Source organism: Chrysoperla carnea, chromosome 1 (assembly GCF_905475395.1).
Source record: "Chrysoperla carnea chromosome 1, inChrCarn1.1, whole genome shotgun sequence".
In the NCBI taxonomy this organism is placed as follows: Eukaryota; Metazoa; Arthropoda; class Insecta; order Neuroptera; family Chrysopidae; genus Chrysoperla; species Chrysoperla carnea.
The window spans coordinates 71,167,939-71,183,633 of NC_058337.1; the positions used below are offsets into that span (position 1 = coordinate 71,167,939).

A 15,695-nucleotide genomic window follows, 5' to 3' on the forward strand; every position below is an offset into this window, starting at 1 on the left:
ATAGACAAATGGAATTTCGAATTAATATAAATATTTAAAAATTCGAAATTAAAATTCAAAATTAATTAAAAAATTCATGAATAAAAACAATATGAAATTATTGTTTGCAAATCATTTTCAAAACTTATTACGTTTTTGTTTTAAAATTTTATGTCCATTTCATATTCGTTTTTACGCCCGTTCTAATCAATCGATAGTTCTCTATATTACGGTATTGTGTTCAAAATAAAATACAAATTATGAAACAATTTACAAAACAATACTATTTTATAATTTAAATGCATTAAAAAAAAGCGATTGTAGTTTTAAGAATTTTTTTAAATTAAAAAAAATAAATTAATAAAATATGGCGTTAGTTATTAAAAATATCATTAAAGCATATTTTTATCTTAATTATGACGTATCAGGTAAGTGAGAACTTTATTAAAATTGAGTAGACACCGAAGATATTATCATCCTCTTACACGTGGATTTTTATATCGTGTTATAGATAGATAAACTGGGCACTTTTTAAACATTCATAATTTTACTACCACGTTTCTATTTGTTGCGTCTTACTAGTAGTATAAATAGAAATTAGGAGATCAATATTTTCAATTTTCTCACATTGAGCTATATTAGTGAAAAAGTTTTCATGGCATGGCATGTTTGAAAATATTTTGCGACTTACTATCCGGGAAATCTAATCGCGCTGAATACCTAATATATCATTTTATTCTTTACATATCAGTGACTTATTGCATTTAATCACTCAGCTATTTCATTTGTGCTAGCCTTTAACATTTAATAAGTCATTTTTTTCTTTGAAACTTTTAAACTATCTTACAGATTTTAATTAAGTTGAAAGGTTATACAAGAGCTAGAAGGATTTATTGCTTACATGGGCTGAAATTAATGCAGCGATCCTTGGAGTCATTGTCTTTTTGAAGATTTTTTTTAACTCCCATTTCATGTCTAAGTTTTTTTTAGTTTGATTTACTCATCGAACTTAACTAAAATGCTCTGGAGATTCCAAATACCTGGAAGGAAAATACTTAATGAAAATTATTAAATTTAGTATCAAAAAAAATCATGTATACATTCACTACACAGGCTTACATACTTCCGTCCTTTGGAGTACTCGTGGGGTAGCAATGTATTATGACCTAACCCAGGACTCTAAGAAGAATGAGTATATTTCAAGTAATTAAAAATCTTATGGCTTTATTTCTTATGAATGCATTATTGCATCTTGTCGTTATTTATTGCTACTTTTAAACCAATTGTCCCAAGTTGTGCTGACTTTGACCGCCAAGAAAGCTTTGATTGGGAATCGTAATCCGAGGCCACTTCTTAAATCTCTACTATTCTCTCTTGATAATAACTTTTACTGTTCGGATCTACATTTTTTTAAGAAGAAAAATTAAGTCTATTTTGTTTGTTTTCACCTTGAAGAAGATTTAATAATCAAACTGGTATTGATTAAGATAAAGAGTAGAAGCGAAGAAGTAACTGGATTTAAGAAGAGTTATTTCTGATAATTGTCTTTAACTGTCTATAAGAATTTGTTGTTTGAAAAAATTGCCCAGTTTACATATTATTATGCAATTATAGCCGGAGTAATTTTGATTTTCACGCAAGCTGAACGAATAACGGTCTGTATAAAAACGAACTTTTGTGCATTTTTCGAAATTTTTAAGATCAATTTCTAGACATTAAATTCTATACGGATTGAAACTTGGAGCCTGTGATATTGGGCCACCTAGGCCATGGTTCTAGGCGGCAAATTGATCGAAAGGTCAAAATATTTTGCGTTCATGTGAATTTGATCTTAGACATTATGAAAAATGTTGAAGACGTTTAAAAATGTTTATACTTTTGAATTTTACAAACATATTCTCAACCAAACGTATAATTTTTGTATCCTGATTCATAAGCTAACTAAAATAACGCCGAATTCTTAAGCATATTTTACTGTATCAAAACTAGCTGAAGAAACTTGGGGCGGCATTTTTTCCACTTTACATGGGCGGCGCTTTGTGTAAATCCTGCCCTTGATCTAGATTTAACTAATTTTCACTATTTAATTAATTTTTAGCAGCGTCTCTGAAAATCAAAGTTACACTTCTTTTTCGATGTTCTCTGTTATAAAGATTGCTAAATAGGTTTAAAAAGCATATATTCTATAAAATATTTCTTTATGAAAATAGATCCAAGGACAAATCCATGGCCATTAATGTACACACCATGGTCAACTTTAGGTATTTTAATTGGATATTTATATTTTGTATTTAAAATTGGTCCTAAATTTATGGCAAATCGTAAACCATACAACCTAGAACGATTACTTGTGGTATATAATCTGCTGCAGATATTAGCGTGTGTTTATATTGTCTATAGGGTAAGTATTTGAATAATATATTTTAAATTTATTTACTATCTCCATTATCAGTTTTGCCTATTCAAAAATAATTATATTTTTCTTATTTTATAATAATTTACATAATAAACCATGACCGCATGTTGGAAATTCCTATATCTTTATACCGACATTTTTGGAAGATTCATAAAAGTGTGTTTAATAATAAAAAAAATTGAAGTATTTGACTCTTATGGATATCAAATTTTAAAACTGAACTGTAAAAAATCGATTTTTCAACCTTGTGACAGACTATTTTTAACATAAACTGAATTTGCTTAATTAAGTTTAACATTCGAAATACGGATAAAAAGTCAATTATTTAAATTTTAAAATCTGAATCGGAATCTGGGAAAGTTCTGTCCTCTATCTTCTGCCCTGTCCAATATCAAACACTGAAACGTATAGTAAAATGAAGTTATTCATGTCATTGAACATAAATATTTTACAGCATGAATGATTAGACATATGTTTTTGTTAAAAGTTTTGTGTCCAGGCAATTTACACTACATAAGACCATTAACATTTGCATATGTGTTGCTTGTTTATACACCAGCTCTGTTGCTGACAAAAAAGTTACGGAACGTTTGTAATAATTTTTCATATAAATAAACATGTGTAACGATTCGATTCAATTTGCATTGGTGTCTTCGATCGAAAATGCTTTCCTGTTTTATACAAAATATTTAGTAAATTGTTTTAAATACAAATTTTAATAACAACAAAATAAATTTCTAGTAAATATAGTCAAATTGCATCGCTTTTCGTGTCGGGTTATTTCATTTGCCGTGCTCTTTCATCATGCCAACAGAAAATGATTAATGTTTCGTTATTTTTTCGTCAACGGATGACCACAATATAAACTAGCAATTTGTATGCAAATGCCAAAAAAAAAATTAACAATAATAATTCTAAAATATTGTGTAAAAAACAATATTCATGCCCATGTTTAGTATCACTCATCTACAGTTTGCTCTTAAACTGAGGCAATTTTTTTTCACCAGGAAAGCTTTTAATATCATTTGCAAGCCACTAACATTATGAAGATATATTTAATTAAAAGCTGTGGAAAAAAATAGCATCATTAGTCTTAACAAACTATGAACTTTGTTGTGCACAAAATAAATTGTTAAGAAAAATTGGGACAAATTTTCTGAAAGTATGGATACAAAATTCGTCAGGAGAGACTATTTTTCCTCATCTTATGAACCATAAATTTACCAGTTTTCATGTATTTTTGGACTTTGTACTATATGGCTTTGTTGTTAAGAAATTTTATCAAATCTGATTTTCCACAAGGAACGTGTTTGGCCCTTTAACAGATATTTTGGCAATATTTTGATGCATCTTTCAAATATTTTATAACACTTTCAGTTAATTCAGAAATCAAGCTATATTCGGTTTAATCAGAAAGCGAGGTTTTAAAATGAAATGAAAATTGATTTTCTGTGACTTTTAAATTAATACTTCTCGAGATATAATCCCACGAAGGCGATAACGCATACCAATCTATTTACGAGATTTGGAGTGACGACAACTATGTATATAATTTTAAATGTAAGAGAAAATCGTTAATTACAAAATTTCCACAAAATATGTAGGATGCCTTTTGAAATCCAAAAGTTTTCTCCATTTCCTTACAATGGAAATGCTCTAAAAATTTCTGAATCCGGCCATTAACATATTTTATATTAAATAATTTTGAAAAGGCATGAACCAAATTTTAATTCATTAATTTATTAAACTTTTCTTTTTCGCAAATAAACATTTGTAATGTCCGGTTTATATTGTTTTTTTGGAGGCATTTGTAAATATGTAAATACAAAATTAAACATCACTGTTTGAGACTACCAGGTCAAGTGGTTTGTATTTACACGAACGAAAATCTAATTGACAAATATTTATAATCACAACGATTGATAGTGAATTGATGGAGTGATAGTTTGTAATATATTTTGGATAAATTAAACATTCATCATCACAACGGCAATCAGTAGTACTTACATGAACAATATTGAATTCTAACTGTAAACTTTATGTCAATAGATCCTAAATAACTTCCATTATTCTAATAATTCCGTTGCTTGAATCTGATTTATAACTGTTGCATTAAAAGTACACAATATTACAACGACTTTAAATATTAAATCTATGAATATCTATTAAAAAATTGATTTAATTCTGTAAAATATATTTTAATGGAAGCGCAATAAAACGGGTATACTGGATACATTGATTGGCGCTCCCACCATTTTTTAATCAATTTGTTGATCAATCAATCTCTTTGGGTCGTATAATAAAATTATTGAACAATCGACTGTAACTTTTTATGTGGCCTGATTATGATGTGTCTGTATGTGGCGGTATTCAATTAACTTTTTCCTTAGTTACTGCTTTGAATTACAGCTAACAATTTTTTTATCACTTACATTACGCAAGAATCGACAGTTTATGTGACATTTAAAAAGAACTAAAAGCACAAACAAATAATCGCATCTAGCATCATTTTTCTCGGGGTTGAAACAATATTATAGTGTACTAAATATTCGGCTATATTTTCCAATGTTTAGAGTTTCACCAATTATATAAAGATTCTCAGTAGATTTGATGAGAATACCGACCTCATATGATAAAGGTCGACAACACAAAGAAACCAAAAAAGATCTATACAAAAGATCGCGATGGTCGTGTTAATATACCGACTGTCACTGAAAGGATTACGTTTTTGTTTTTATTTGCCGCTCTGTGATCAACATATTTGGTGTATGCTGCAATAGCATCACTCTCGTTATTTTATAGCTAAACCTAGTATTTGCAAATGGTTGGAAATAATAGCGTTTAAAAACTGTTTATAGAACCATTCACAATTTCGCCTGTTTCATACTATACCCATTAAATTCGGCATTTTTAATTTAACTACCATAGTGGGAGATCTTTTCTATACATTTCGTCTTAGCAAAAGAAAAAAAGAAAGTTATTTTGAATTCATTTAATTATCTTAAATAAATATTTTCGATTACTCAGCAATTATTATGTTCCATTTTTCTTTATTTAACAATTTAGGTGGCTCTAGATAGATGTAATAAAAGTTTAAGACACCTGCTATACAATTCAGATCGCAATTTTTTTTTATACGATTGCAATATACATAAATATATTATGCAGTCTTTGTTAAAATTTTCTGTTTTTATTACTTTGCAAATAAGTTTTACACGAAATACTTTCTTCGAAAAATTGTTTCACTTTTCAAGTAATTCAATAAGCTGCAGTAATTCTGCAATAGTATTTGTTAAATATGATATTATTAATTAGGAAGCCATTCATTTAACTTTGATTTTTGTGTGATGATAATTATTGATCTTAATCATTATGGTCCAGAGCTGGTTTCATTATTTTTATGTATAAAATTGATAACTATCGCAAAATAATTTGTTGATTTCAAAGACTAGATCAAGTATGTGATAATAAAAATACAAACAATTTTTTTCATTTAAAAAGTTTTATTCCAACTTTTGAATACAAAAAATAAATGGAAATCATCGTAGACAAATGATCTTGAATTAACTAATATACAAAAAAAATCAGAGGTAAATCAATGGCGTTAGAGATATTTATAGAAAATATTGAGACAAATTTAAGAGTGGAGTTTGTCAATAATGACCGGCTCTGAATGTATGCAAATAGTTTGAAGAATTAAACAGACGATAGAAAACAAAAATTAAAAGTTTGTATCTAGTTCATATCAATTAGTTCACTTATTTTTGGGAAATCTATTGCCCAATTAATTTCCCGAATTAAAATGTAAGACATTCTGTATTTTTATAATCATTTGGAATATGTGGAAAAAGTTCGATTCTTAATTCTCCAAACTCGATTAGTGAAGTATAACTTTATCATCTCGCTATTATTTCTAATAATATTTAGTTTGGCACTTGATTAAGATAATTTGAATGGCTATGCGAGAGTTACATAAACAATTATGATTTATTATAAACTAAGCTAATTTGCGTCTTGGTGTATGAATAGATGGTAATCTTTATTATTAATGAGAAAACAAAAAAAGTTTTTGAGTTTCAAGCGTCTCTTTATTACGGCGCATGATGAGAGAACCTAAGTAGATCCACCATAAGACATCCGCGGCGGATCCCTACGTATATAAAAACAGGACAGAAGATTAAATGAGGAAATGAGAAAAACTTTGTCCAAAGTGCATACTTTGTCCAAAGTGCATAGATGACAAAATAGGCTATGATAAAGAAAATCGATTTATTATACTATTTTAAACCCCCGATTTAAAAAAGTGGAGGTATAAGTTCAACGTATCTGTGAACTATGTAACTGTGTGTTTGCCTATGGCATTTTAGCTTCTAAACCTATGAAGTGATTTTTTATTTATGAAAGGTAATTTGATTGAAAGTGTTTCCTATGTTTCGAGTGAAAAGAGGCGATGATCTACAAATGGCTGAGTAGATTTTCTTGAAACACAACTAAGAACACTCTCCATCAAATAACCTTTCAAACAGAAAAAACCAAATTGGTTCATCCGTTTAAGAGCTACAATGCTACAATGTCACAAACGAATTTAGCAGATAAGATTTTATGTCGGAGGTTTCTTAAAATTTTTTATTTAATATTTATACACATATTGCTTGCATGTACATATAATTAAGTTTAACATTTTTTTTTCAATATTTTTCAGAACATAGTTTTAGCATGGGGAAAATACAGTTTTCTCTGTGAACCAGTGGATTATGAATCAAATCCAGAATCATTAGAAATTGCATCATTGATATATTATTATTTTGTAATTAAAGTTATCGATTTATTAGATACGGTAAGTAGATATTTGATACATTTTTTTATGAATTTTTTGTTGTATTATTACTTACATATTATTATCCCACACCAGGAGAAAAACTCTGCTTAGTTTCCCGGAATACAAAAATATTTATTAAATAAATTCAAATCAAGCATATGACAAGAATTAAAAAAATAAACCCTGAATTGGATTCTGGAAATGCTTTCCAATCTTATTTTTTTATTTTTGTACGTTCGCGGTACTATTTAATTTTTTTTTTGGACTTGAAAATTTGTATTGCATATTTACCCAATTTGGGTTCCTATGAAAGTAATCACTATCCTATTTTGAAGCTATGTATAAATTTGTTTCGAAATCGGAATAATATTTCCTGTAGTAAATGTAAAGCTACTGTACTTTTTTGAATTTATTTGCAACAAGCCAAAAATTTGTATGGATGTAGTTTTTAGTTAGTCTAAAAACAATGAGAAAAAGAATAGAGAAATTCAGTTTCGAAGTTTGGAGCACAGCCAATTTTTGTTGCCTTACGAGCTTTAAGGAAGTGGATTATCTCCTTAAAATAGTATGAAAGAAAGTAGATATTCTTCAATTTGAAGCTGGCCAGGCAATTGAATTGGTCGGAATATTTAACTTTTTGTAAGTAAGTACAAAGACCGTACGGTAGCTTTATACTTTTTGGACTCCACACCACATGAATGTATGAATTATATGCAATATTCCAATTGTGTACTTGATACACCCAAAGGAAATGTTTTTGGATTTTTGAACCCTACAAGGTTTGAAATTATGAAACGAAAGCACGCATTTTTTTCATAATGAAAGCAGCCTAAAAACACGTCGTATAATTTTACTACTACAATTTTCAGCCTGTTTGATTATTCGAGGATATCCCTGAAATATATGATGGAATTCAATGTTTTATCAATGTTTGTATTGGCGGAAACGCCTTAGAGTAATTGTTGTCCTTGCTTGCACTGCAGCTTTTAAATTTAAGAACGAACAACAAATTACAAAGAACGAAGTCATATAAATAAAAACAATTTTTCTTGATGAGCTTGTTTTAACAAAACACATGCTAACAAAGAAATTTCTAGGTTAGCGTTCCTAATTGGCCTCTGCTCTATTGCGGCTCTGTTAGAAAAAGCATAATTCATGTATAATTAAGAACACTGTTTTTGATCATTTCAAAAACTGCAGCCACTCAGCCTTATACAATTCTTGCCTTACGTGCGGAATTGAGTGAAAACCTTAGAATTATTATGTATTTAACTACAATAAACTCCCCATACCCTGGGGTAGTTTTTTCGCCCTTTTAAAGGCTGTATGTAGTTTAGAAATAATGAACTATGCTAGAGCAATTTTTTGTTGAAAATTCGAATTTTTTGATAAAAAAAATCGTGCTTTAATTTAAATTATTTGAATAACTATTTAAATGTAATTATAAAAAAAGATTCATTAATATGTTAAAAATCAAGAAAAACATATGTTCAAATTTTCTTGCCTCGAACAAGGAACTGAGAATATTTTGGAAGCGTCTGACTATCTGTCTGCTCTAGGAAAAATTTACGCCAGTGCAACTTTGAGATGGTCATTAAAAACGATACTCTACTTAATTGCCAAGCTTAATTTCAATAATGAAATTTTGATCGATAGCTGAAGAAAGTCCAATACATACATTTTTTAAAAGTTTCCACCTTATATTTCAAAAACGGAATAGACACATATCGGTTCATTTTTAAGGGTAAATAAATATAATAGGAGTCAAAAAGTGTCAACTTTGTTTTTTTAAATGGAACTACCAAAAATTGAGGTATGAAAAAAAAGCTTTTGCAGCAATGTTCGAGAATCACCGACAAAAATTTGTAGTTCAATTTTTAAATAAAATTTGCTTGGTTTGATATTGAAAAAACTGAAAAATGTTTACTTCCCCTTAAAATGACCCCGATACGTGTTCTCACGTTTTATGATTTTCCATTTTACAATCGAGTAATCACTTTTTATAAATACATTCAAGAGTGTTTGAATGTATTTATAAAAAATATGTTACAAATGATTTCTGCTACCACGTTTGAGGAAGCTACCCCCATAATTCGTAACACCTGAGTAGTAATAGTAAGAAAAAACTTGGACAGAACAAGGTGTGCCAAATACGGAAATAGTCTCACTTAAGCATTCCTACTTAATTGAACAGTCAAGTGCTAAAATCTTTTTAATTTTTAATGCAATTACAATGTTGGAATATCTTATAAAGAAAATGTTATTTTTACGAAATTTTTATTGAAATTCAATCAAATTATGTAAATTTTTTTATAACAATTTAATATTGTTTCAATATTGACGTCAAAAATATTTTAAAATAAAAATCGATTAAATTTATTTACATAAAAAAATTCTTATATAAAGAATGCCAAAGGTTAAATGTATCGGAAATCAAACGTAATTTAATAATGTAAATATAAATTAATATTCATTTTCTATCAGAATAATTACAATTGTAAATATTCAATTCAAAAATTTATTTTTTTATGGGCACTTTTGAAAAAAATATTTTATAATTTAAGCATTTGGTGAATTTTAAATAAGGGACTGCCACGTGTGAAATGATTACACAAACTTGCCGAATTGTTGGTACTAAAACCGTGTAATATGTATTTTTTTGTGCTTAAGATATTGTGACCTTATCCAAGATCAATGAGACCCATGGTTGCCATAACGGAATACAGTCAAACCTGGATAAGCGAGAGTTCAAGGGAGCACAATCTCATTCTCGCTTATAGAGGTTTCTCACTAACCCGAGTTTCTCGCTAATGCTGGTACCTGGGTAGCGTTTCTCCTTTATAGACGTACGCAGCAATAACTAGTCTCAGCAAGTGCGAATGGAAGTCACAACAAGTACTAGGAACCTTTAGTTTCTTTTAAATAAAATAAATAAATAAAGCTCGACTGTCGCTTATAGAGGTATAGATAAGTAGCAGTCTCACTTACGGATGTCCATGAGGGAAAAACGACTCTCTCTTACAGAGGTTTCTGATTCTCGCTAATAGAGGTTTTAGGAGCTTAAAACAACGGGTCCTGGCTTTTTCTACTTATAGAGTTTTTTCACTTAACCAGTTCTCACTTACCCAGGTTTGACTGGATTACTATAGTTACGCTAACAGCCACTACACTCCTTATGTAGCCACGACTTCTCTCCACATTTTTTTCATCATAATTTATCATGAAGTATATAGAGGAGCCCTTACAATATAAATTATAACATCGATTGAGTAACATGAGTAAATAAATTAACACATTTATGTTTTAACCCGTCAGAACTCGCGCTATGAGCATTTTTCTTACGCTCGATTTAAAATATAAATAACTTTTATTTTCCAAATGTTATAAGTAGAACTTTTTTCTTCTTTTCTTCTTTTCTTCTTTTATCTTCATATTCATATAATTTTGGAATTCTAAATTATTCTTTTTCAACCTGCCTACAGTTTATAAAAATCAATTTTTTTTCAAGTCCTTCAGAAATTGTACAAATTTCTATCATCACGAGAGTAAAGATATAAGCAAAAAATATTAACTACGGGAATTTTCGGGCCTGTTAGAATTATGGTGAAATACATATGACATATAATGTATAATTCACACGAAATCAGTCACATTTAATATAGGTTTATATCTCTTGGAGAGGTCCGACAAATTCGAAAACATTGTGTTATTATTTAATATACAACTTTTTATCCATACCACCTTTTAGCCTTGGAGAATCTGACACAAGAAAAAACCATCGTTTGTTACAGTATGGCGACCCGTTGATTGGTCGAATTACGTAATTATTGAATGAAAAATCGTGATCACAGCTACATCTCTGCGTTTATTTCTTACAAGCAAATTTATTTTGCAACTCATCATTTTTCTTTTCTTTCTAAATAAAATGAGCCGAGCTAGGACCATATTTGTTCATTCAAGTCCAAAAGAAAATTTCTTTTGTATCGTTTCTTTATTTTTTTCAGTTTCGTCAAGTCTTTCAAGCATTGTGATTATACGCTTTAGTCTATCGATTTGAAATTTGGATATGTGATAAGTATTTATATTCTACCTGCCTTGGGTACTTTTATTTTTTTTAAATTTTGTTAGTTTTCTCAATTTTCATTTTTCACACCCAGATACAGTGTAATAAGATAAATTTTTATAGTCACTGGGCATTTAAGAGGTGTGAAAAAATTGAAGAAGAATAGAGCATATACTTGTGCTTATGAACTTTGTTTTTCAAGCACTGTATTTAATCGAAAGAAAATTTTCGAATTTTTTTTTCACCATTTTAATGGGAGAGTATTTTTACCTGTCCTGGGATTATGGAAATTTTTTTTACTCCACTATATCTGGGTGTGAAAAATGAAAATTGTGAAAATTAAAAGGATTTTCGAAAAATAAAAAGGGAAGTTAGAATATTAATATCTATAACATAACCGAATTTCAAAGCGATAGAGTAAAGGGTATAAACGTATTGTTTGAAATTCTATAGTAACTTTAACCATTCTTATCTGAAAAACCGCTTTTCTTTATTAATTTTAATTTTTTAAGAGAATTCTTAACAAAATTATAAAGATTCGCGCCAATCAAAGAATGTTTAAAATTTGTACATAACAGCCTTAAAAAAGATCCCATTTCAATTGTTGTAATTAAGTTTATTAATATTATTATTAATATTTCCATAATTTATTTTAGGTATTTTTCATTTTACGAAAAAAAGAAAATCAGGTAACATTTTTACATGTTTACCATCATACTGGTATGGTCGGATTGGGATGGGCTACTACGAAATTTTTAGCTGGTGGACATAGTATCTATGTAACAACAATAAATTCATTTGTACATGTTGTAATGTATACATATTATTTATTAACAGCCTGGGATCCAGAATACAAGAAAAGTGTCTGGTGGAAAAAACATATAACACAATTGCAAATAGTACGTATTTTATTTATAGTTTGTAGGAAATCGCAAATATAGAATTTCGTAAATTATTATTCATGAATAATAGCAATGTTTGTTAATATATTTAGTTATTCTCAAGGATCTATTTTCGTTAGTTATGCTTTAGTGTAGGATATTCTATATCTGCTGCTTGTTCAAAATTTGTTGCTCTCTTTTTTTAATGTAATTTTCAAATTCTTAAATATATTTAAAACAGGCTATTTTTTTAATGTAAAACAAGTGAAAATAAACGAGTTAAATATCAGTGTGAGAAAAGCTTAAAAAGCAAACAAATTTATGTCGGTCTTCTGGCTGCCATTGGTCGTGGTATTAAAAACTTTCAACCATTTTTATACCATGTATAAAAATGGATCAAGATATACTAAGTTTAGTCCCAAGTTTGTAACGCTTAAAAATATTGATACTATTTATTGAACAAAATTTGGGTATAGGTGTTCATAAAATCACCGAAATAGTCCATTTCCGGTTGTCTGTCTGTCTGTCGTCTGTCTGTCCCTTACTATAGCATATGCGTCAAAGTCAAAACATAGAATCTAATGTATTCGTTTCAACAAGCGAAATTGAACTTCTTTCACGTTTCCGTATAATAAATTAAAATAAAAATGTTTTGACTTGAATAAATAAAAACTTAAAATTGCTTGAATTGTTGTATATAAAATTTATTGAAAGAAAGTACAATATTTTTGAAATATTTTAAGATATAAGAAATGGGGACATTAAGAATATTAAATTTGCAATATTTTAAATTATTGTATTTATAAGAAATCATTTATAAAGGATTTTCTTATTGAATCATTACCATAGTTGTGAAATGAACCATGAAAATATGTTAATGTTTCTTTATCAGTTTATATTGATTTATGATTTCTTATCGCTTTTAAATAATCATTAATTGATTTTTTTACGATAAAACTGGCAAAACTCATCAATCTATAAAATTTGGCAATTTATTTATTTTTTTTTATCTTGTCAACATTACCCTTTGATTTATAAAAGTTTTTTTTGTCCTCAAACAAATTGACAAATCATTAATTTTCTTTCATTAACTGTCAGGAATTTTCAATTACAAATTTTTTACTCTACAATAACACAGGTCAGCAAAAAACTTCTTTTTTGAGTTGTGATTTTTATATTATGTATATATGAAATATATCGAGGAATACTAAGTCTAGTCCCAATTTTTTAGATCATACCTACGAACAAAATTTTGTTATAGGTATTCAAAAAATCACCTAATTAGTCCATTTTCATTTTTCCGCCCGTCTGAAATCGTTTTAATACTTTTATTTGGTTATAAATGCATGTAATCCGAGTTTTTACAATTCCAAAAGGAGTGCATAATTTTTGTGAGCCAAATATATGCGAAATTGTTTATCATTTTTCGTTCGGTCATTCAATTCAATTGTCATTCGGTTTAATATTAAAGAGGGTTAAATTTTTCGTCGTATAAGAACCTAAAACTTCAAGTTCAGTTTAGTGGTACAGTCGAAATCAAAAGCTAGAACCGAGAAATGTTCTCATTTAATTGGTTGGATTACTCTCGTTGAAAAACCCAAAGAATAAAAGTTGTAGAGAATAAAATATTACGTTATAAACACCTTAATTTTGAAATACTAAATTTGGCATCAACTCAAAATCGGTTTTGTTCTAAGTCCTTCTCAATTGCTCATTTTTCAAAAATATGAGCTGTGAGGCTTACGTGTTACGGCTTAGAATATTTCAATGCGAAATCAGAAAGCTAGTTATATAAATAAACATCCTGAGTAGGAATTCGAAGTAGTATGAATGAAAAACATTTTTAATTATAACAAAGGTGTATATTGCCACTAAAATAAGATTCCACCTAAATGAGAAATTTTCCTGGTTTGTAAATTTTGATTTCAACATTACCGCTGAACCGAATTTAAGTTTTAGATGTTCATTCGACTCAAAATTTGACCCTCTTTAATATTGAAACGAATGAAATATTCCGATGTACCGTTTTTGTTCTGCAAGCAAAAATATGTAAAAAGAGCAAAAATTTCAGGGTTATTTGGCTCCCAAAAACTATGCATACTTAATGGATTTGCGCACACTCGGATTATACACATGTAGGACCAAATGAACGTACTTCTTATGGATTTTATATGAAAACCTATTTATATTATTTTTATTTAAGAGTGACATTTATACAATAAAACCAAATATACTTACTTTTATTGATTCAAATGATTAATTCTGTCATTTTTTTGTTTGTTTCAGTTCCAATTTTTAACATTAATGATACTATTCACACAAATTGCATTTATACCCGGCTGTAATTACCCAGTTTGGACAATGATCGTATTTGTACCACAGAATCTATTCATGTTAATATTATTTGGTGATTTTTATTATAAAGCCTACATTAAAAAGAAGCCAGCAGCATCTGAACAAAATAAAATTGAAGAATCAACACCATCATCATCGAATGCTTCTACGTCATTACCATCGTCTTCCTCATCAGATGTTAAACACAAAAGTAGTTGAATTAATAATTATTATATTTAATCTGCGTTATTTAATAATAAAAATTACTTCAATATTTTTGTACATTATTGTTGGTGTTTGTTTTTATGATGAATGCATTCCACCTATAAGGTGGGTGACTTAAATCGACTCCGAATCCAAAGCTTTTTTTAAGTATGTATGATTTACGTAGTGTGTAGTTAAGTAATTTTAAAAGGGATCATAAAAAAACCGTTTTTTATTAAAAACGAAGAGACCAAATCTGTAGCTTAACAAATTTCCCAAAAAAAAGCTTTCTTTTCTTTCGCCCAAGAAACATGTAGTTATTGAGATAATACAATCGTCATTATTGTTTGCTTTGGTTAACGCGTCTTTCTTTACACTTCTCTTTTAAGGAGTTTATGTTGTGTTGTTGTTTTTCTATGCCCCTTTTATGATTTAACACCCAATGGCTGACAGACTTCAGTATTATAATATAACTCTCTTATACAGGGTGGACCATTAATCTATTATGGCTAATAGCTCGTTTTGTAGTAAACCAATCCACATATACTTGGAGAGTTTGATCACCTTGTAACAATTTTTAACTAAAATCTTTAAACATTTTTTCGAAAATTGTTAGCTTTCGGAAGAAAGGAGATTTCAAAATGCGTCATTATTATATTTAATCGAAAGAAAACACGCTAGCTACAAAAAAAGCTTTTGCTACAAGCTGTGAAGGGCAATAAGGGACATTCACCTATAACCATGACTTTGACCTGAAATTCTAGTTTCAAGGTCATTTGACCTTGGTCTTCAAATGAGTTTAAAAATTTACCTGGATTTAAAAGTTATTAACGGAGATGAAAAACTTGACTGTCCTCCAATACGTTTGTCTAAAGCTACCATATTTTCTTTCCGAAAGCTAACGATTTTCGAAGAAATGTTTTAAATAAAAAATGTAGTAGTATAAATAGGTTTTTTTATTAAAATCAACATGCTAAAAATTTATCGGGTAAGCGGCTG

The 15,695-nt window shown here is 28.7% G+C and overlaps 1 protein-coding gene across 1 annotated transcript; it reads left to right on the top strand.

Moving 5' to 3' along the window:
- Window positions 1–355: 355 nt before the first annotated feature.
- LOC123297598 (elongation of very long chain fatty acids protein AAEL008004-like) lies at window positions 356–14,757 on the top strand (the record flags this gene model as incomplete). The annotated part of the gene is made up of 5 exons (XM_044879336.1): window positions 356–407; window positions 2,190–2,380; window positions 7,098–7,232; window positions 11,934–12,176; window positions 14,445–14,757. Coding segments are annotated over 5 exons (888 nt in total), but the record flags the coding sequence as incomplete, so codon positions are not given.
- Between the last annotated feature and the right edge of the window lie 938 nt (window positions 14,758–15,695).